Source organism: Platalea leucorodia, assembly GCF_965183815.1.
Source record: "Platalea leucorodia genome assembly, chromosome: 13".
Lineage (NCBI taxonomy): Eukaryota > Metazoa > Chordata > Aves > Pelecaniformes > Threskiornithidae > Platalea > Platalea leucorodia.
This window is the reverse complement of record NC_138835.1, coordinates 8,407,175-8,430,139: the sequence shown is the minus strand read 5'-3', so window position 1 is coordinate 8,430,139 and position 22,965 is coordinate 8,407,175. Positions and strand designations below refer to the sequence as shown.

Below are 22,965 nucleotides of genomic sequence, written 5' to 3'. Positions count from 1 at the left end.
CAGCAGCTATCTTTAAGATGGGAGGGTGGGAAGAGACTATCGGGTCATCTTACCTTCTGTTCATATAAAAATACTGGAACAAAATAATCAAATTATCCATAAGAACCTAGAATAAGGTTTTTGGAGATGAACAACAGACAACACGGATTTATTCAGGATAAATTATGTCAAACCTACCTAATCTCACTCCATGACAGTGTGACAGACCTTGTGGACAGGGAAGTCATATACCTTGACTTCTGTAAGCTTCTACCACTGTCTCACATAACAGGCTCACATCAGTGAGCTACGGGATATCCTCCAGATGACATTACTGCAGGGGGCTGGAGGAGGTTGGAAAATCATGCTCCAAAATTATACCTTCATGGCCCACTGTCAGGCTGGAATAATGGCTGGAGTGGGTCCTGGGCCCAGCAATATCCAATACTTTTATTAATGTCTTAGAAGGTGGAACAGAAAATACTTTGCATGATATCTGCAGATGGTACCAAGCTACGGGGAACGGCAACAGCCTTTGAAGACAGCATTATAATACAGAATTATCTTGACAAATTGCAGAAACAGTCTGAAAAAATAGGATGCAATTCAAGATGAATCAGTGCAAACTTGTCACTGATGCATAATCAGCTGTTCAAATATAGGATGGGGACAACTGATTACAAAGCAGTTCTGCAAGAAAGCATCTGGGGTTACAGTGAATTAGAAGCGGTACATGAGTCAACAGTGTCATGCTGTTGCAAAAAGGGCATATGTCAAACTGGGACATATAAACAGGAGTGTCATATGTTAGACATGTGAAGTAATCCCATTTGGTGCTGGGAAGATTTCAAACGCAATCCAGCACCCAGTTTTCGGTACTGCGCTTCGAAACATATGTTGTCCAGCCACAGAACAATGAAAATAGTGCCAGGTCCAGGAAACATGACCTACAAGGAATGACTGAAGAAATTGGGGTTGTTTGGTGCGTAGATGTACTAAGTCTTCAAATATATTAAAAATTGCTGCAAAGAGGAAGGAAATAAACTGTTCTCCATTTTATTTGAGAACACCATAAAAAGAAACAGACAAGTTTCCAAAAAGCGTTCAATAGTAGGAAAATTTTCTAATGGTAAGGCCACTTACCGTGGTAAGTGCCCGGAGGAACTGCTGAATCTGCATCGGATTGGTCAAACGTGCCTCAAGAGTGAAACAAATACTGAAACAGTGAATCCTATCATGGGCAGAGAGGACCGCACTGGACAACTTACCAAGGTACCCTCTTTTCTGTAAGGAATCCCCAGACTATACGTCCAGCTGATTCTTTCAAAATTGTTGTAATCCCAATTTTTTTTTAAATCATTTTTTTCCCACTAACTTCGAATAAGAAGGAAGTAAACACTGAAGGTGACAATGTCTTTAGCTGGCAATAATACTACATATTGAGAAATTTTCATTTATCAAACCCAAATATTTTCTAACTTTTTTTTTGTTTGTAGAACTTGTCAGAATTTCCACTTTTTCTTTCTAAAAAGTGGTAGGCAAAGCGTGAAAGGGGTCATCAACTCCAAGATTAATTTCATTCAAGATGAGTTAAGTACCTACACATACATAACTTCTAGGGGAAAAAAAAAAAGGAGGAAAGAACACCCCCCCCAACATTTAATTATCAGCATAGCAGCCACAGAAAGACAGACAGACAACAAAAATAACTAAGATAAGACACTTCAAGTAATACAGCTAAGTTAATTGTGACTACTCGTGATGGGAACTGTTATCGAAGTCGAGTACACTAAGTGTATTTGGCCCTTTATTGTGCACAAAAATGTCTGTAAACTTTACAGTAATGCAAAACAAATCACACACATTATTTTGAAAAATCAGATCAAAAGCACCCCAAAGCTATAGCAATAGAGGATTTTCACTATCCCAGATCACACTGTTGTTCCATGTAATCTGCACCTAACCAAGAAATTGGAAAACCTATAAGAACATACCTAGTTGATTGTATATTGCTATATTTGGGGGGAGAAAATTCCTTCTGGATCCCAGTGGGGAATTCAGCTCATGCCCTGAAGCATGAGATTTGATTACTCTTTTTTGAACATGCATAACTGCCATTGCTATTACTGGTCATAACATTTTGTCAGGAAAGAGAAATATTATTCTGCAATGTAATAAAAATAGATAAAATTCAATATAGCTTCAGAATCATTTGCTACATTTCCAAAGTAAACATTAAGCACCCATCAAGATTATTCCATTGGATAAGCCAAGGAAGCCTCCAGTGCTATCTGTTCATTTTATTATCTCTAATTTTCAAGTGTGCAAAAATGCTTTCGGTAAATATTATGGGTTCTTCCTGTGCTGAAAGAGATGCTAAATGACCTTCACCAACTTAGTTATAAATAACAGAAGCAGGGAGCACACAAGTGCTGTATAGTTTCAGCTCTATTCAAACCTATCAGTGAATTCTGACCAGTGGATAAAAATGGACACCAGATTCTGCTTCCTTTTTTCCCCTTCTTCATAATCCCACCCCAGTTCCCTCTTGAAAGGCATTCTGTTCTGTCAGCCATAATGGCATCTGCTGGTGGAGACAGGAAGCCATAAATCTGTAGGGTTCCTCTCGACCAAGCCTTGTTAATGCTCCCATTTATCACCGAGGATAGGGTGCCATCTCACTAGTGCTCTACTCAGAAGTCCATCTTCTCAATTTCCCCTTCCCAAAGGAGTAACCATTTAAAACAGTGACTTTCTCATCTTGCATGTTGAGGCTGAAAACGCCACTGATACAAATACCATACCCAGTGTGTAGCATTTGGATTTAAGCCATGACTCCCGAGAACAATAGCTGCTACTTGCTGATCCCAGACTACACTGAATCGCTGCTTTGCTTACATCTAGAGCTTGTATCTGTTCAACTTGCACAAAAGTAGCAGATCCCAGATGGAGAGGTTAAAATCTGATGGGACTCTGTCATTTGCCCCCCCCCCCCCCCCCCAATGCCTGCTAGTGTCCCAACACATTACGCCATGTCCCACGGTCTGGGAGAATTGTTGATAAAAACATCACTGTGTTAAAACAGCATTTAATACACAATTCTTCATAATAAACAAACTATCCTAATCAGAGGTGCAGTATCTTTCTGCGCAGGGAGGAGAGGAAATACAAAACTAACTACAAGTATCTCCATTTTTCTGATTCAGGAACCAAGACGCAGAAGTTCAAGGGCTCAAAATCACACATCAAGGCAGGGTGGAATGTGAAAAGAAAATCCTCGTTTTCCACCCTGCTCCTGAACTACCTGATCCAGGTCCAGTGGCACACTTATAAATTAGAGATCGTGTGACTTCCACCCATCACAGTGCTGGGATAATTGCCCCGATGCTGCGGATGCTGTGGCCCCTCTTGGCCCTGTGTTTACACCTGCCTATACTGGAGGCAAAGCAGAAATCCCTCGGTGTGCACCAACAGGATTTTACACGTGCTGCGTGCAGGTATAAGAAGTCTGTGCAATTTGGACCAATTCAAGCAGAGCTGTTCACTTCTGAGTGAGTTATGCTAGGCAGAAGTGGAAAAATGAGTATTTTATAGTAGTATTATCCTATTTTATCTTTCAAACTAAGCATTTGCTTGCACCAATAAATACTTGCAAATTGCTTATAAAAATTGCCAGAGTTTGTACAGGGAAGGCTATCAAATAATTTAAGTGAAATCAGTTAGGCGGACACTTTCATAAACACAATCTCGTATTAGGCTGCTAAATACAAAGGTCACTTAGTGGTCTTCCCACAGAAACTCACTCCCTGCCTGAGCTGCGGGACTGCGGTTTGCAGATCGCCAGTGACACTGGCTATAACACAGCGGCTCTTGCTGGTGCTTCGTAACGGAGCCCGATCTGACAGATTGATTTGAGAGGGATGCAAATTATTCCTATTAAACCCAACAGTTTCATTAGAAAGATACAAATGCCAAGACAGAAAAAAAAAAAGTATCTAAGAACTCAGGTCCGTAGCAAACTCTGGGATTAGGCTACGGAGTATTGCAAAATCCACTTTTAAGAGGTCTTACATAAATTATAGTTGAACATATAGATATTAATCCATTCTTTCAGCCCCAAGTCGCTTTTAAACCCTCAAGGTGTTAACAGCAGCTGTGGAAAAAAAAATGAAACGAATAAATGGGGCAGGCGAAGTCATCCCCATGTGTCTTAGGGAACAAAACTGTTCAAAGCTCCAGTGTCACCTGCCCCTCCTCGGCCTGGCACTTTGCCGGGCTCTCTGAAAGGGTGAGACACTCGGTGTGGTCGGACGGGACGTAGATCTGGCCTGCCACGAGGGTGCAGAAGCACCTGGTGGACGTACCCGATTCCCCTGCAATCAGGTGCCGGGGGAAAGAGGAGAGCAGCGGGTGCTGGAGCACGACACGCTGGCCCTGCTCTCCTGGCCTCCCTGGTGGTGCAGTGCTTTCTTGCCACCGAAGGGCCTCCAGCGAAGCCTTGGGTTTCACCTGAACTTCACCGAACTTCGCACTGACGTCCGCCCAGGCTGGCTCCCCCAGCCGCTCCCACCGCGGGGGTAACCCTTAGGGCGAGGAAGAAGATCACAGAGGACGAAGGGCCCCGGTTGCCCTGGCCCCGAGCTCTCCGCGGGCGTCCACCCCCGAAGCAGCACCGCTCACACCGCAGCCGGTGGCGCAGCAGAGCGGCGGGAGCGGCAGCGGCGGCCGCCCGCAGGGTAACGGCCCGCAGGGTAACGGCCCGCGGGTAACCGCCCGCAGCCCCCCTACCGCCGGCGAAACCCCCGCCCGCCGCCTCGGCTGCCGCAGGGCGCGGGGCGCCGCCGCCCCGGCCGAAGCCCCCCCGCCCCCGGGCCGCCGCCCCCCCCCCGCGGCCGGGCGCCCCGCGCCGCTCCCCGCAGCGCCCCCCCTCGGGAGGCGGCCGCGGCGGGGGCGCGGGGGTGGTCTCGCGTGGGGCGGGCGGGGGCGGGGGGCTGCGGCGGGGGGCGGGCGGCCCAGGTGGCGGCGGGCCCGGCGGCGGCGCGCCCTGTCTCTTTAATAAACTGCTCTGCCGCCCGGCTGCGCGGAGTAAATTTCATCCTGTCATCAGGTCGCGGAGGAGGAGTTTGTTAATGTTCAGTTTGCTCAGTGGATCGATGTTTGCTGGCATCGCCTCGCCCTGCCTGTGTGTGTGTGTGTGTGTGCGTGTGTGTGCGCGCCGCGTGTGCCTGTGCGAGTGTGTGTGTGTGTGCGTGCGTGTGTGTGTGCGCGAATACCAGATTTCCTTCCATCCAAACCTCCCTGTCCTCTCCCATATCACTCACTGCCTGGCATCTGACAGCACGGAACCTGCGGCGCTCCGCGCACACACACGCACGCACACACACACCACGCACACCCGGGCACCGCTCCGCCATACAGCTCTGCGAGGAGGAGGAGGAGAGGAGAGGAAAGGGAGGAAGCAGCCAGCCCCACAGTCTTTCCAGAGCTGCCTTTTTAATATATACATATCTATTTTGTTATTTATTTATTACCGTTCTCTGGCACTGTGGGCGCCTTTCATTTGCTCCTGAGCTTGGATGTTTGAATCAAAGCAAAGCAAGTGTTGCAACAGTTAAAAAAAAAAAAAAAGCCAACCAAAAAAAAAAAAGAGAGAGCGAGAGAAAGAAAGAAACCTAGATCTCTAAAATAAAATAAAAACCAAACAGGTTCCTATCAGTGAAGTGGAAAGGAGGGGGGCAGGGGAGGCTGAGGGGGGTGTTGGGGAAGCAGCTGAGAGGCAGAGGCAGAGAAACACGACTCAGGAGCGTCTCAGGGCTCTCGGATCTGGGGACAGAAGTGAGATTGGAGAAAGTAGAGCGATGCCAAGGAGGAAACAGCAAGCACCCAAACGGGCTGCAGGTAAGGAGAAGCCATCCACTTACACAGCCTCTGTCTCTCCACTCCTTCCAATCCTACCCCCCATCTTTATTATTATTTAGGGTCACCCTTGCTTTTCCGGGCTGGATCTTTATTTATTTATCCCCCCTCCCCCTCCCTTTCCCTTCCTAACTCTGTGGAGCCAGTTTCATTCCTTATTGCCAAGATCTTTACTCTGACATGGGCTGTCCCCGTCCACCCGCCCGCCGCTCCCGCCGCGCTCGGTCCCCGCTGCCTCCTGCTCCGAGCTCCCATCCTGCCCCGGCGAAACTTTTCCCCCCAACTTTCCTCCACTCGGCTCCCCTTCTCCCCCGGCCCCTGTCCCTTACCGAACCGAAAGCAGCCTCCCATTTGCTTCCCGCTTTAGTCTGTTGGGTTTTGTTGTTTGGTTTTTTTTTTTTTTCCCCTTTCTGTTTTTTTCCCCCCCTCCTGGTGGTTTTTGTTTTTAAACCGTGTGTTTCGCGAAGTGGGTCGGTGCGTTTAATCTTTTATTTCGCCGTGTTTCTGGTGGCAATGCTGGCCGGGTGTGTGTGTGTGTGTGTGTGCGCGTTGTGTATGCCTGAAATAGTACAGGGACTGTCTCTGCTGATGAACCCGGTGGGGAAGTTCAGCCTTTGATCATCAGTGGTGAAAATTGCAACAGGAAATAAAATGAAACGTTCTGACTGTTAGAAGACAATCCACATTTTCAAATCAAATCCTTCTTTTGTTTTGTAGCCGGGTTTATATATTTGCACATGCCAAGTGGTTTTACAATTTTTTTTTTTTTTTTAAAGAAGAAAATAGTTTGCAACTTTGGAAGTGTTTTGTTTTGTCGTTTGTAGGGTGTTCTTTTTCTTTTGGGGGCCAAGAAAAAGAAACAGATGAGTGGGCCTGTATAGTAAATCTTTTCAAAGAGTTTTCTTTCAGGCTGCTTAATTGCTTTTTATTTTTTTTTAATAGTGTGGTGGGGTTTTGTTTCTGGGAAGCGCAATATGGAAGTTCATTTTTCTTCTGCCAGACCCACCCACTGAAAAATCAGCTTTCCAGTTGATTGCCAGCTTTGATTTGACATTTGATTGATCACCTGTCATCTTGCTGCCTTTGATCTATTCATTCTTGATATATATCAATAAATCACTCACCATGGTAACCCAAGTGCCAATGACGTAAGGCTTGCCCTCTAGATTCTCTTAGCCAGACATGCACAATTATTATCTTGTTTGGCTTTTAATGTAGGCGGGTTTTTTCCCTTCTTTTTTTCTTTGTGTCCTTCATCAGATTAGTTCTCTGAAGAAAACTAGTATTTTATGGTTTTAGTTTAAAAATGTTTCACTAATTTTTCCTCCCCCTTCTGAATATTTTCTAGGTGTAGTATATTATATGTGGGACAAAATGTATGGGCAAGTTTAGTGGCATACTTGAATAAACTTTGAAAAGTAGTGCTTGGGATTCATTCAAAGGTAGATGTTATTTCAGAGAAACTGGGACATGCGTAACTTTTATAAACTTAGATATTTTGCCGTATTCATGTAGGTGTAGGACAATGGTATGCAGGCAGAGTCTTTTGGGACATGACCAATGCAGGTACCTATGCAGGTTGCTAGTATGATTCCTGGCAAGCAAAGATCCCCTTTAACCGTAAATAATAGTTAAGCTAGAAATGCATATATATATATATATATATATGTATTCGGAAGCACTCTCTGATGAGTTGCTATTATTGTTTTATTCACAAAGAGGTTATATCTGAATAAGGCATTAACGTTTTCAACTTGCAGGATAAATAGCTATTTTTTCATGGATGCTGATCATCACAGTGACAGTGCTAGAATTGCTCCTTTTTTCTCTCTGTCAGGAGTACGAGGCTTCATTTTATTTTGTTTTCAAAGTAGAATTTTCACTTGGAATGTGTGTAGTATCTTTTTGTAGAAGGGGCACCCTGTTCTTTTTTAGAAGCATAGGTTATAGAGTGAGTAAATTTTTGCGAGCAAAGCCTATGCTGTTGTTTCCCGGGATTTCCCTGCTGAGAATACAGTTAGATATGTTTTTATCTGAAATGCTACAGTATTTTTGAGAATCTTAATGATGAAGTAGAAATTTGAATGACCACAATAACATCTCTCCTTTCTTATTCTCATTATAAAATGTGCATTGCTCTTTAGTAGTGCATTTCTTTGATTATATTTGTCCTCAGATCAATATTGTTTCAGGTGAGCAAAATACTGCAAATGCAGTCCAGTTTCATCCAGCGTAACTGATGTGGAGTAGGTTTATACCTTTGCAATAGTTCTCCTGCTCTGAAGCTGTATTTGTGTGTTTGTGGGGGGTAGGGGGGTTTCAAAGAGCAGACGTGCCTGTTGTATATAGTTGTTAAAACTGACTTTCATTTTCAGGGGTAGTACTGAGGTTCTGTTTTGCATGGTGAAAAATACCTCAAAGTGACAGTAGACAGACTGTGCAATAAGAACTGAATCGCTCATCAAGGCTGATAGCAAAGCTCCTTATTCCTTTTATTTAAAGGACTTAATGCATTATATATTACTTAATTTTCACTTTTATTTATTTTTAGTTGTACAAGTTCAAAGGTATCAGTTGCACTGCATTTTGTCTTGATGGCAGCAGCGATATTGAAGAGAAGTTTGCAACTTTTAGCTTCTTTAGATAGTTCACCTCCAACGGAAGAAAAAATGATAAGCCTTATGATTCTGGACATGCCTGCTTTTGTCATTGCTTAAAATTAAATACTATGCACAACTGTAAATAATTACTACCACGCACTGACTTTGAAAGCAGGTTTCTAGTTTGATTAATGAATAATGTAAAGGTTAGAGAGAACCAGCGAGTGAATCAGAAGTGAAGTCCTGCTGCTAGATGAAAATCTATCTAGAGAAATATACATGGCAATTTTGTCCTTTTCTATTATTAATTTTAAGCCTTGTATGCCTAAGAAATATATTACGGACCATTGTAATGAAACAAGGTAGTGTAATTGGATAAATGGGGCACTATTTATGTTTGATGATGGGGATTTTTGATCTCAAATTACACTTTTAGAGACACTTTATTTCACATCAACACCAAAACTATGTCGAATGCATTTTCATCTTTCCAGGGCCGAATCTTTTCTGAATCGTCATTCCTTTTTGAGATCATCATTTCCATTTCGATAATTCTTGAAGCAGATAGTTACAGCTCTTTATATCAGTGCCTGCTTTAGTATCATACTTCTGTTTACAATAAACAACCCATTTGTGTTGTAGCTTTCACCCAAATGAATCACAAAGGGCTTTACAAACTGTGGGCCTAATTCTTCTTTTGCTCAGGTGCAAATCAAAAATAGCTTTACTAGCAGCATCAGTGCAGTTGCAATGAGTACTGTCTGCTCCTGCGAGTAAGAAGAGACTCAGGCCCAGAAAGTACTTCATCCTTCAATGAAACGCAGCCACCTCTGGGGTAGAAGTCTTGTAACGATTCCATAACAAATGGTAATATATTAACAGAAGGGTGGAAAAAGGGTGGGAGCAAAGCAGAATTGCTATTCAGATTTTATTCCTAGGGGTATGAAATAGCTTTCAAACACAATTTCACTGGATTAAACTCTCCTTTCCCATGCAGCTTGTTTAAATGTGCATATTTTATTTTGTGATCATGAATTGCTAGTTTGCTTTTTTAAAGCCTGCAAAGAGGAATCTGGACTTAACGCCTTTTCCGGCTGCAGTTTTTTATTTCTTCTTTTCTTTTTCTCTCCCAGCTCCAATAGGCTATCTGAGAACCAAAGCTCTGGAAAAGTACAGCAGAAACAGATATCAGTCACATTTATTTTGTTTATTGGAGCTGTAGAATAACACAGTTTTGTTTTTGGAAGAGTCCTCATAGAGCAGCAAACAGAAGACGGTTAGCACTCAGTACTTTAAAGCTGCAGCTTGCACCTTAGTAGTAAGAGGTTATTTGAAACAGAAACATATTTAGAAAGTGAAATTCTGCTTCTTCAGAGAGCAGAGTAAATGACCAGCTAGGTCTGATATGTATATTTCTGTGATGAAAGGAAGCGTATATACCTGTATTAATAACCACGAGCAGTGTGGCTTTTCGAGTATTATTTGTATCGTTTATTATAGGGGCAATAGAAGCAGGTTCCAAGCAAGCAGCACTGAATGAAAGCGTAGAAATGGCAGCACTGGTTTGTTTAAACATCCTCCAGAAAAGCAAGTGCACATCAAAACCACCTAAATAGCTCCTGCCTCAGAACCTTTCAGTTACTGTGCACATCACGATGCTGACAGATGACAAAAAAGCCAAGGTGCTCACAAACAAGAGGAACCTCTAAATCCCGGTTAATTAAATATATTCCAAAATAGGTACTTTTGCAACTAAAGAGGCACCAAAATTAGTCGCCATCTGCGTTAAATTCTGGAATCGGCTACTAAGCCCGAAGCTGCTATGTGATTCTTTCCCATGTTAAAACTCAGGCCTGAATGGGACAATTTGAAATCACATTCGTTTTAGTTACTGTTCCCTTATTTCCATTTTACTCGCATATCAAAGCACAGTATATTATCACTGTGTAAAGAGTGGGACTCGTCAAGAGTTCAGCCCCTGTGACTGTGATATAAAACATATTTCCATCAGTAAATAACACAATTTTATAGCACTTTTAAAAACATGTTAATTGTCAGAAATTCTTTTGCATAAATGCTCTCCCTCTTCTGTGCTCTCTAATCGAAAAGCCCATTTTCTTCAAAACGGCAGGATTTTGGTATTTCCTCCTGCCACTTTCTCCTCCTGATTTTTGCTCTCATTAGTAGCACCCACCTCAAGTAACTGTTTCCCCTGGAAGAGGTCCCTGGAGTTCCTCCGCAGCACAGGGCCAGGGTGAGCCTTTCTCCCGTCATTTTACTTCCCATCCCGATGAGGACATCACTCCCAGAGAGCAACTCCAGACTTGCGGAAAAAAAAAGCTGTCAGTTGCTGTAGCTGCAATTCCCAACTTAGCAGCAGCAGAGGGAATGGAACTGTACTCTATCAATTACAGTTGGAACCAGAGGCTAAACACTTATTGTGTTAAGCTATTGTGCAGATCTTAAGAGCTCAAATGTAAAAAAAATACCATGTCAGCTAGTGGAGGGGAGAATAAGGCCTGGTTCTTCTACTGGATGACGTATTATTAGCAAATGCAAAGTAAAATGATTCAAAATCTATTTAATACCTCTCGGGTTGAGACATGTGTGTACCATATTATGCCTTAAAAAAGGGGATTCCTACTGACTTTACTGCTAAAATAAGCCGTTGTTTTTCCCTCCTCTCTGCAAAATGAAAATATTTGTGAAGTTTTACCTCTAAAGCGTGCTCATGCAAGCAGAGAGACATTTTCATCTGTCTCCGAATCTGATACAGGAGTCAATTGGAAACACATTACACTCTCAGCTGAAGTCTTACGTTTCATTCGTGCAAGAGCAGTGATTTTTCATTACCTATTTAATTACAATAATTTACATGAGAGTGGGTCCAGTTCTGCAGCTCTTACTCAGCACTTTGCTTCAATGGGTAACTGGCCTGTGTAAAGACTGTCTATGTAAGTCTGGGCTGTTTAGCTACAAAATTAAATATACATGTTTCTTTGCTAATGTTTTGCCTCTGAAGAGGGACCAGATTCTACCATTAAGCTTTAAATCTAGGGAGAGTTCTGCTTGTACCTTGTGTTACTAATGGTTGCATGCTATTCTTTTCTAAAGTCTGTATGACGGAGATACTTTGCTTGCTTGGCTAACTTCACTTCTCAAACACGTTTCCATTCTCTGTGTTAATTATCGAACACTGTTTCTTGATACCAGTAGATGATACGGTCTTTTAAAGAATCCTTTTTTAATGTGCCATGTTACGTTGAGCACACGAGCAGCAGCTCTCAAGTGAATGCATGAAGACAGTATTGCAAATCGGAAGCCTAAAAGTTCCGTGTAGTTTTAGGGACTAAAATCAGTTTGTTCTCATTAGGTGACCTCTCACTTGAGGCTGTTGGATCTTGGCACCGAGTCGTTTTTACCATGTTATAATAACGGCTTCTGCAACTCAGAAATACCTTGACAGCGAACGGTATATTTTTTAAGGTTTCAAGGAGAAATGCATCATAGGAGCACACTGTTTCCCATTAGATTTACACATCCCTCTTTAACCGTTGCTGGCTTTTCATCCGTTACCTTGTGAGGTTTTTCAGGCAAAAAGAAGTGGAAAAACTGGTCTTATGATCTAAGTGTTGTATTAAGTAAGTGTTTCATTTGGAAAAATGAAGAGAATCTTTGTTTCCCTAAAAGAAATGTTTTCCCCCTTTGCCCTAGGAAAAAGAAAGTCAAAACAATAACTTCAAAATGACAAGATTAGATTGTGAAAAATACATAGTTTATAACATGCAGCACCCGATGGTCCCAAGTATTGGTAAAATTCCACAGTTAAACAGAACAAACAGTCCTAGATGTATTGGAAATAGATCCTGCAAATACATACCTGCAAAAAGGAGAGACAAGCGCCTGCCTGGGAGAGAGATGCACCGTTCTTACTGATACAAGCTGGAAAGCTCAGTTGTTTAGAGCAGTTTTTGATTATTCCACCAATATTGTGGTTAATGTCCCAAATATTAAAATTCCTGTGATGTTAGGAGTTGGGTCCACTGAAAGTCCTTTGTTAGTGTTTATTTTCTTTGAACCCCCAGCTCCTGGAGTCTGGTGATTATGCAAGTACCCAATATGCATTTTAAAAGGAAAATTTATTTTAAACTCCTTGCTATGGAGAACTAGGGAGCTTGGAAACATGCAGCCTAAGAGTTCTTATGCCAGAAGAAAAAAGCCATGATTCTCAAAGTGACTGTTTTTAACATCTCATAATTTTCAGCTAGTCTTATGATTTTTGAGGGTGTGCTTCGTGATTTTTGAATAAATAAGGCTGGGAATGTTGCTTTTGACTTATTCTGATGATGAACTGTTGTATGTGTCTGCGTATATAATTATATATGTACACACACATAATACCAGTAAACAAAATACCTAGCATAATGATGGAGTGGAGTTATGTGAATAGTAGCTCTGAATTTGTATTGCTATAAACAAAGCAGTTTTGAGAGATCAGACCATCGGTTCTTGAGGATTGGCTTTCAATTGAAGTTTTGTGGAGATTGTTTTTAGTGGCAATTAAATCTAGAAAGTTAATAGCCAGGAACTGTTCTTTAAAGCCTAAACACTTGCAAGACCTACAAGGAATGCACAGCCTGCCTTTTTTCAGATATAATCAGTCTCAACTTTATTGAAAAAAAATTTACAACTAGCAACATTAATGCTGTATTTTTATTGTATTAATGCAAATGAGATGCTGACTTCTTTCTTTCATCTCCATGGCTTGTATCTATTATAGCTGTATCTTATTGCTTTCTGTGTCTTTTCTCCCTGCGTTCTGTAAACTGCTATCGTCTAATGATACTGAGGCTCATTAAAGTTGCTCACGATGCTGAAGAGACTAGGGGAAGCATGCTTAGCTCTAGATGGCTGTAGAACAGCAAAACTACTGAGTATATGGGGAAAAGTAATCCAGATCAACCCTTCCATTCCCTTTTTGGGAAACTCTTAAAATTGATAGGTCCAACAGGAAGAAAAAACTTGCAGGAAGGACTGTGTACTGGAAAGAACAGGTCATTTTTAATACACAGCCCTACCTGACAAAGATGAAAAGCAATAAAGTTTTAAGGAGCTTTCTGGCTCTTCCTGCATCTCTCTCAAAAGATTCATTTAATTGAAAAGCCTGTTGTGCTTGTTTTTATGCATGTAAAAGAGAAAAGGGGCAATTTTCCACAAGGCCTAATATTCCAGTGCAATATAATCAGAACTCTTTCTAGCTGCTTTTTAAGTCTCTCTGTTCATATAAAATTAAGACCCACTTATCTTAAATTGTAGTAAATCTCATTCAATATTGCTTTCATAACTTAAAAAATGCTGTTAAATATTCCCAAAGCAACTTTGCTGAAGTGATATTTGGTCTGTTTATGTGGAATCAGTGCAGAATTTCCACTGAAAACGGAGCAGCACACAGTTCCTGTTTTTAATGAAAATAATGACATTCTCTGGAATACCTTAATAGCAAAGATTTTTTCTAGTGAAACTCTGCTTAGAGGAGATCGGAATGAAAATCTGCACATTGGTGCAGTTTGGTATGTGCAGACAATAAGCCTATTTCTATCACTCACCGTCCACTTGGGCAGAAGTAATTTTTTTTTGGTAGAAAGATTTTACTCTGAATTTTCCCTATATAAATAATTTTGTGTGAATTACACTGGGAATCACCACCACAATTCATAAGGCCTGCAATTTTCTTTGTACATATAGGAAGAACTCATTTACTTCCTGCAGCTTGAGTGGACTTCACAGGAAAGAGCTGGATCTTTTTATGATGTACAATTTTGTATTGAAGAAACATAATCTTATGCTAGCTGCTATATTGGTCTACCAAAATTAATTTTTTTATGTGTCTTTCAGCCATGTCATAACATTTATAAGCACAGTACAAGTAGCATTAAATTAACATGTGAAAGGTGAAAGAAGCTAAGTAGTTATATTGATCATCTGTAGCATTAAATGCTAAAAAAATTAAAAGCTTTCTAGTGCTTTTGATTAGCTGCGTGGTTCCTGCTCGTATATGTGTGCTTTGTTAGGAAGTGGAGTAATATTTCTTCACACTTAGAACCTTTCTTCCGAGGTTTTCTAACTAATGCTATGTACTCTTCAGAATAACCCCAGTGAAGTAGAATATTTTTTCCCCATTTTACAGAAAGGCAAATTGAAGCCAGGAGGTATGAGCTGATTTGCTCAAGGTCAAACAGCATTTGCTCCTAATTCCCTGCTCTAGGACCTAGATCACATTTCTATCGTCAGCGCACTTCCAGGGGAGAAAGCCTGGCTGGAGGCTCAGAGCATCCACATGCCTGCTGCTGGGGTGAGAAGAGGGAGCAGCCCAGCTGGGGCACCGGGGAATCGGCCGTGGAGGGGAGCTGGAAAGGCAGTTTCATCCCTTCCGTACAACTCCCCGTGATGGAGGAGTGGCACTTTGCTCATGTCCAGGAGCTCCCAGAAGTGGGAGGACTCACAGTCAAAGAAAGCAGAGCTCTGTTAACTCTGTTAACAAGCCAAGGGAGCTTTACTAGGCAATAGTTTTAAGCAGAATAATTTAAGTTCTTTCACTTCCCTAAATTATCCTCAGATGCATGTTTGGTCAGTGATAAGTTTCAGGACCAGAGAATTTGGTTACGGTTACTTTTCTCCCCACATACTGTTCTACATTTCTTTGTCAGACCTGGGATCTAGCTTTGTATTTCTGACAGTATGTAATGCATTGCCCTGAGAAATACGAAAAACCTGGTCTGGCTGTAACTAAACAAGACATAGACATTTTCCTCCACCCAGACTGCCAGAGGTGGTTGGAAATCTCTGGTAATAAAGTTTGAGGCTCTGATTTCTGTAAATCAGCTTCTGATGTTAAGAAGAGACTAAATCCTTACGTGGGCATCTAAAGAGACCTGAATTTTCAAAAGCTTTTAGCACCAAGCAGTTCCCATGGACCTTCCTGAGTTCCCTCTCTGGTGTAAACAGGAATTGTTAAGCCTCGATCAAGGGCAGCATTGTTTTTCTAAAGTAGAGATGTATGTATTGCCTATAGAAGAAATACGATGCAAGTAATAGCCTATGGATTCATTAAGGATTGTTTATGTTTATTTTCACACCATATTACCTTTCAGGAATGGCCGTTTCAGCCATTATATTGACAGGAACTCAGAATAAATCTTAGGTAATATAGGGCTAATCTGCCATACCTGGGAGACCACCTGCTACCCTCTCGAACTGAGGCCAGATCGTTCAGTGCCGAATCACCAGGTAGGGCTTTCTTCTCTGGAGCTGGGGACTTGGGAAGCTCTCCCATGGCTCCTTTTCATGTGGAAATTAATGCTTGCCTCTATTTCTGAATAGTAGGTTATTAGAGTTCGTATGCAAATTCCCAGGATGGGAATTTGTCTCTCTTTGATAATTGATAGAATAATATATATTTTTAGTGGTCCAAAGTCCTTGAGCCTGAGCCTTGTATATGTAATTTATGTTTATTTCTTACTGTTATTAACTGTAATTTAGTTGTTGATGCCTTTCATTGCCTTAGATTGAAGGGAGTGTCTCTATCCCATTGCCCCTCCACAAACAATGCCCTTTTAGGGTTCCTTATCCTGTATCCTTGCCCAGACATTTCCTAGCCTGTCAAATACTGTCATTTTATTCCTTACAGATCATTCACAGTATGTCTCCTGTTGCACACACAAATAAGGAACAAATGCAATCAGGATGCATCATCGTTTAGCATAACAAATAAAAGCCGATCTGTGCAGATTTCCCTTAAAGCATCTCTTAATATGTATTGTCAAAATGTCTGAAGATGTCTTTTACTCATAAGCGTTTAATTATTTGTGACAATTAAACTAATATTCAGAGCAGGAAAAAAATGAGGGTATTAAATATTTTCTCTTGTCAAAAGCTAACAAAATGTCACCTGACATAGCAAACTCCTTCAGTTTTGTATTTCAAATGTACCTTATAACTGAAAAAGCACTTGAACAAAATTATGGGGCCTCATTTCACAATTTGGATCCACAAATGGATTTTGTGTTGAATTTGAGGAAATTGTGTTTTAAAGACCAGACCAAAATTTAAGGGCACAACATTAAAGTATATGTCAGTAATGAGCAGCTGAATACTTGATGATTAAAAAGGAGTTCCTATCAATTTTTAAGTCTGCACTGAAATTTAAGACCAAGACACCCTCTAACTGAATCAGGGACTCAGACCTGGGTTTTGTAGCCTCAGCCGGTTATTGTTTTACCTGTGCATGAGAAAAAACAGCTCAAATAACACAGACCAAGTCATCAGCCTCTTCTGTGTTCAGAATTACAGATTTTTTTTTGTTGTTTTTGTCTGATGATCCCTCTAGCCAGATGGATTGTTTGAACCGGAGAGGTAATGTGCTGTGGATGGGGCAGAACAAGTAGCCAACAGTGCTGCCCAGGGCTCAGTGCCTTTACCTGCCTGGCAGCCCTTTAATGTAGTAAAAGTTCAGCTATGATGTGTTAACAAAAAGGGGAAAAAAAACAGGGAAGATCTTGAAAAGATCAGAAAACCAATGGAGGCCTTGAGAGCACTGTTGTACGGATGCTGGAGTACTGCACAGCCCCGGGCACGGCAACAATAACATCTGTATTCTAGGCACAACAGTTCCTATAGTCCAGATTGTTTGGGGTTTTCTGTTGAGAGGCTTGATTTCTGCTGGTTCTAACGTTTCCAGTTCTGAGCTGCTCAGAGCAACCATTTCCATTACCAAAATCTGTGTTTCCTTTCTTAAAATGTTCTTCCTGAAATTTAGGGTAGGATGTTATTTGGCAAAAAATTAGAAGACATACATCAGGGTTTATTTCAAAGCTGTGGGACCACTGTGCTTTCTGGCAGTGACGTGAACATTTTTCAGAGATATCTTCTGCTTTCCCTGAGAAAATCCACCCAAATTTGTCTGACTTATAAAGTCTAAAAGTTGCTGTTGCCAAAGAATTTTTAGAAGGTGACACAGCATTCTCCGACGTGCCATCTCCACCACGCATGCTCTGTTCTCAGTTTCTCTTTTTCAATTACATTCCCTTAAAATATGTTTTAGCTGGGGATAAGTAGGACAATTGCTTTCCCTGCTGCAGGGACAGCGATGGGTCTGAGCAGTCAAAGGAGGATGAGGAAATGGTCCGTATTGTGTGTTTAGCTGGAGCCCAGGCCCTGGGGTGGGAAACAGGGAGATTTAGGAAGCAGAACATGGTCAAGCAGGGGTAAGGACAGGAGCAGACAGCATAAAATTATCAAATATCTGTAGAAAGTGCTGGTAAAAAAGTATACTTGACTCCATTGCCTGGTCCATGATCTTCAGCATTAGCTCTTGCAGTGAATGCATCTAACAGTTTCTGTCTAGATTAAGACCTGTGTGGAAATAAGTGTGGTTCCACATGTGCGGTTCCTAGCTTCCCTTAGCTTGCTTTTTTCAAAAGCCTGGCTGGGCCCTGGCTTCATCGCAGGCAGGGGATGGATGTGTGCAGGAAATTAATCTGCCTCAGCTGGGAAGAAAGGTACCATCTGTAGGGCCGCTGCTGGGTTTGTGGTGGGAGCGCAGAGCGTGAGGAGCCTCGGGGCTGTGGCAGGGCCCGGCCTGGCGCTCCTGAGGTGGGCGCTCAGCCCCAGGGGACCTTCTTCTGTGTGGAAAAAGTAGAAAAATTCACTTAAAATTTGCTGAAGCTGTGCCCCCCGTCTGTTAAACGGTGGTGGCAATGTCCCGTCCCTGAGGCGTTGTGCAGGCAGTTCAGGAGTGGTCGCGAGGCCGGTGTGAAACACCAGCGAAACCAGGAAAATCCTGATTCCCTGCTAGGAGTCTGGAGGAGATGCGGGCAGCGAGGCTCGGGGCCACACCTTGACTGGCAAGAATTAAACAGACGTACTGAAGAGTTCAGGCAGCACACCGAGAGGTTTGTGGAAGCCATATGGAATGTATAATAATAACAATAATATATAAAGGGCAGTTGGGAGGTATCAGTGCGGCGAGCTGCGGGAGCTGCCTGGTCAGCAGTCTGGGCCCGGGGAGCGCGGTGCCACAGGTAGGCCGGAACAAAGCGTGGAAATTACTGGCAGTTAAGTAGCTGTTGTACGAAAGCGAGCAGCTCGGAGAAAATACAAAGAATAATGCCAGGAGTTTCAACCACAGATATCTGTTTAGATAAAAAGGGCCTGTTCGTCTGAGATCTCATGCCACAACATGCAAATTGCAAAGGGCTGATCCCTGTGTCGCTGTGTGAGTAACTGCCATTTACTTCAGCAGGCGCTGGGCCCTTGCGACTCTGACTTTTGTTTTACCTGCGGCAGGGGTTTTTATTTTATTTTGTTTGCTGCCCCATGGGAGATCTTTCATAGAAATCAAATCTTTCTATCTGGAAGCTGCTGACAAAACTTGAACCAGGATCAACAAGAGAGGAGCAGGTCGCTTCCAGGATGTTGTACAGTTTCATGTCACCTCCCAGATTTGTACATTAAATAACTAAAATCCTGAGAAAGTTAATCTAGAAAACAGTCACCCTTGCATTACTCTTTCACTGTTTCTATGAACTTATTAGAGATTTTATAAACTTGTGATTTGGGTTGAACAGAGGTAAATCATTTGGAGAAATATTTGCAGGGGGGCAAAGGGATGTTTTGATGCCATCAACATCTGGGTTGCCATTTGTTTGGATTAGGGACATTTTACCTTAATCATTCCCAAACATCTCTGCTAAAATCCCTTCTTTCGTTTTTTATCACCTATGAGCCAGAGAGGTTTTCAATTTTTCTGTGTCTGTGTGTGTGTGTGTGTGTTAGGGTAAAGTGCTGAAATTTGTTGTTAGACTGAGTATACGAACAGCCTCATTTTTATATTTGCCCTCTTTCATTATAATTGTTTGGAAACATTTTGATTCAGTTAAAATGCACTATTTTCAATATACAAAGTATGTACAGGGGAACAAGGGGGTGATTATGAGTTTCTCCAAGGAAATAAGCATCTCTTAGCCATCATCCTACAACTGGGAAAGTTCTAATACATGACATCTATATAATTTAACCTAATAATTTTCTTTTTTTACAGTGATGTAATGGGGAGAGTGACCTGGACTTTGTAAAAGTTCCCCTACTTACTACAGATTCCCAAGGGCAATGTAACATTCGAGACAGTGTTTTATATGCCCTGATTAAAATGTAACATATTTTTGCATTTCCTGTGCAGTGACCTGTTAGTGCTCATAGACAGAACACTTAAAGAACAGTTACAAGGAGACATTTCCAAATGTGCCTAATATGCACGGGTTTTTATAACATTCTTATTTCATTTGAAATTACAGCTACAGCAGGAACCATTCAGACGGCGCATTGATTTAACTTTTTAATCCACTGTTTTGCTACGTCAAGTAAAATAAATGTTTGTTTTTAGCTCTGTTTTTTTTCATTGCTAAAAAACTCGTAACTACTTGCTTTAAGCTTGGGATTCTAAAGGGAGCTACATTATCTGAGATTTAAAGCTTGCTTTTTGTAGCTGCTTTCTCACAACTCCCCCAAGAAAAAAAAAATACAAAAGTACAACTTTAGCAAAAAGGGCTTTTATATCTCTATCAATTATAGAAACACCAGCTGCAGTAGATTACAAATGTGTTTGGCTGATTGTGATGTTGTGTGGGGAAAACTGTCACAAGGAGCTGGATTCTGTTCTCCCCAACACCACCGGGATGTCGCACAGCTCCCCGGGCTGCAGCCGGCACTTCTGTCAAAGCTGGAGTGGGCAAGAGCAGGATCCGGCTCTGAGACTGCCAGATTGCATACTGCCAAATCTAGCTCTGTACTTGAGCGCACGTCCTGGCGCTAGGAAAAAATATGGAGCTGTTGAACGTGAACACAAGTGCTAACCGTGTGTCATCATTGTGTATGCATGTGTTTTTCTGTGAGATGAAGCAAAAGCCATACCAATACGTCTGTAACCTAGACCAGAAACCTCTGGGGAGAATCACTGCGGTTATTGTTGTTCTTTATTTTTTATATCCAAGATATTTGTTTACTTTTACTTTCTTGAAGAACAAAGTAGGGAGAAAAGGCACCACAGAACAAAAATTGTTTGACCAGCCCATAAAGGTATAGTAGCTAGAAGTCATGAAGAAAAGAAATATGATATCAAGACAGCAATGCAAGATGGGCAATTTAGCATTTTTGGTGGTGTTGAGCTCAGGAAAAATTAATGTCTCAAAGTGTGTGTGGGTCATATCACTCCACTAATATCCTGGGGTAAAAGGGTAGCAATGTAAGGGCTTTGAGTTGGTTGTGTCTTGGTTACTCTTTCATTTATCTTATTGTGCTTTGAGTCGCTCTGGGAGGACGTGGTTGGGCCCTGGTTTATTTTAAAAAAGGGAAACTGACATAGCAAAGTTCTGTGTATACTTTACAGTGAAAATGCAATTTTCTATTTTCATTTAATCCCAGGAATGTTGGCATTTTCCAGGCTGTCAAACAAATGAGTGCACTGGAGGACAGTTAGATGTGTCTGTCTAGTTCATCTATCTAATCTACCTCATTTCTAATGCGCCCATCACCATGGTGTCTGGGCGGAAAGTATCTGCCCTGATTTTGCTTTTTCTCTTTATTGGCTGTGGTGACTTAATTGAGTCCTAAGAGCTTTCACATTCGTCTGCAAAAATAATAACAAAAACATTATCAGAATAATGATTCATTTTTCTACTGTTACTCAGAATTTCCCCTTTCTCTTCTGAGTGTATTTGGCTAGTTGATTACTCTTGCCTTATCTAGAAGAGGTTATATTTTAGAGGTGTTGTATTGAATTGGAGTTTTACCTGAGTCAGCAGTGACTCAAAACTTCATTTGGCTTCTAAAGTGAATTCACTCATGTCTTCTAACTTCCTTCTGCTTTTCTCTGCAGAAGCTGACTTCATTTACTAAGCCACCCAGTTTAGCAGCTGCATCTGTTCCGTGACCCTTTGCCGTATAAAACATAGGTAAAGGTAATAAAAAGTAATAGAAATTGTGGCTTCAAAAATTATATCTTCATTTGGAAGCCCTGGTTTCTGTTAAATTTAATTACTTCTCTCTCTGCCATTTAGGTAAAAATGCATCGTAAGACATAAGTGAGCAGTTTTTCAAAAGCAGAGGCCTGAGGTCTGTGCTAAGGGGAGAAAAAATCCCACTGTTGATTAGCTGTATCTGTGCACGTGGTTATCACAATCTGCATGCACACGTGGGGAGAATGGGCTGCAACGGGGCACTGTGGTGCTGCCAGCGTGCAGTCATCCCGTCAGCGTGAGTGGTCACAGTAATTTTAGAAACATGTCTGCCGGGCATGCAGTGGCATCTGCACGGTTGTGTGCCACCTTCTGCTTTTGAAAAAAATGTGGCCTAAGTAGTAATCAGTCTGCAAAAGTCAATAAACTCTTGTGTTGAAGAGGCCGAGTGACCAGCGTGGTGCTCATTGAGGGAAAGAGTTCACTGAAAATGCTGCAAATGTAGCTTTCTCAGCTAAAATTGAATTTGATCTCAGCTGTACAGTTACATACAGCCCCTTTTCTACTCCTCTCCTGCAAGTGTTGAAAGTGTCTTTATAAACCTACCCCTCAAAGATAATTTCATTGAGAGCCAGACGTTTCATACGTGACAGTGATTTCTAATCCCATCTGGACTGGCAGATCGCAGATTCCCAGCCTGTGGCCTCAGCATGTAACGTGAGTTCACACAAACACAGTAAACCATCACTCTGGCTGTTCAGTTAGTCCTGGAGTGATTGAGTAAGAGATGGATTACTCTTCGCAAGAATTAATTTCATCTTCCGGGTATTTGCAGTGGACCGAAGTATGGACATGATTACATTTCACAGATTTTTGTGTGATTTAGAACAAAAATTATTAGCAGAGCTGGCTCAGCAAGGAATTTCTGATGTAATCTATACCAGTTACAAGCAAGGGGTGTGGTAATAGGGAAAGAAGAAGGAGGGCTAAGTGTTTATCCCGGTTGACTGAGACAGAAAACAGGACTGGCAGGATGACAAACTGGCATAACCTTACACTAGAAAGTGCAACGATTCCAACAAAAGTTCCAGCCATAATGTGTGGCTTTTAAAAGAGCCAGGCATGGGAGAGGACAGTTTCTTGGTGCATCCTCCAGCATAGCTAAAGCAGACAGGAGCAAGATCTGTATCATAAAATTTTTCTAGGTGCTATGGCAGTATGTATGTTAAATTAAGTGTTAGGAACTGGTTTTCAGGGTTTTGGGGGTGGGGGTGGTAGAAGAGACATATGAAAAATATATTGTTGTTAGATACACGACCACTTAATTTCCCCAGTAACAGTACTGTAAAACATTTTTTCATCAGCTCTGTTAGGAACAGTGACAGATGAACCTTAAGCATTTCTGAGGTTTTCCGTAGCTCAGATATAAATACTTCATACTTCTCTGAAGGTTTCAGGAT

The 22,965-nt window shown here is 41.8% G+C and overlaps 1 protein-coding gene across 1 annotated transcript in view; it reads left to right on the top strand.

The window, feature by feature from the left end:
* Positions 1-5,837: 5,837 nt before the first annotated feature.
* TSHZ2 (teashirt zinc finger homeobox 2) overlaps positions 5,838-22,965 on the top strand; it is a gene marked incomplete at its 5' end in the record, with an annotated part of 142,096 nt that continues 124,968 nt past the window's right edge. Inside the window, one exon of the mRNA XM_082325772.1 lies at positions 5,838-5,877. Within this exon, the coding sequence (XP_082181898.1) occupies positions 5,838-5,877 (40 nt within the window). The remainder of the gene's footprint in view (positions 5,878-22,965) is intronic.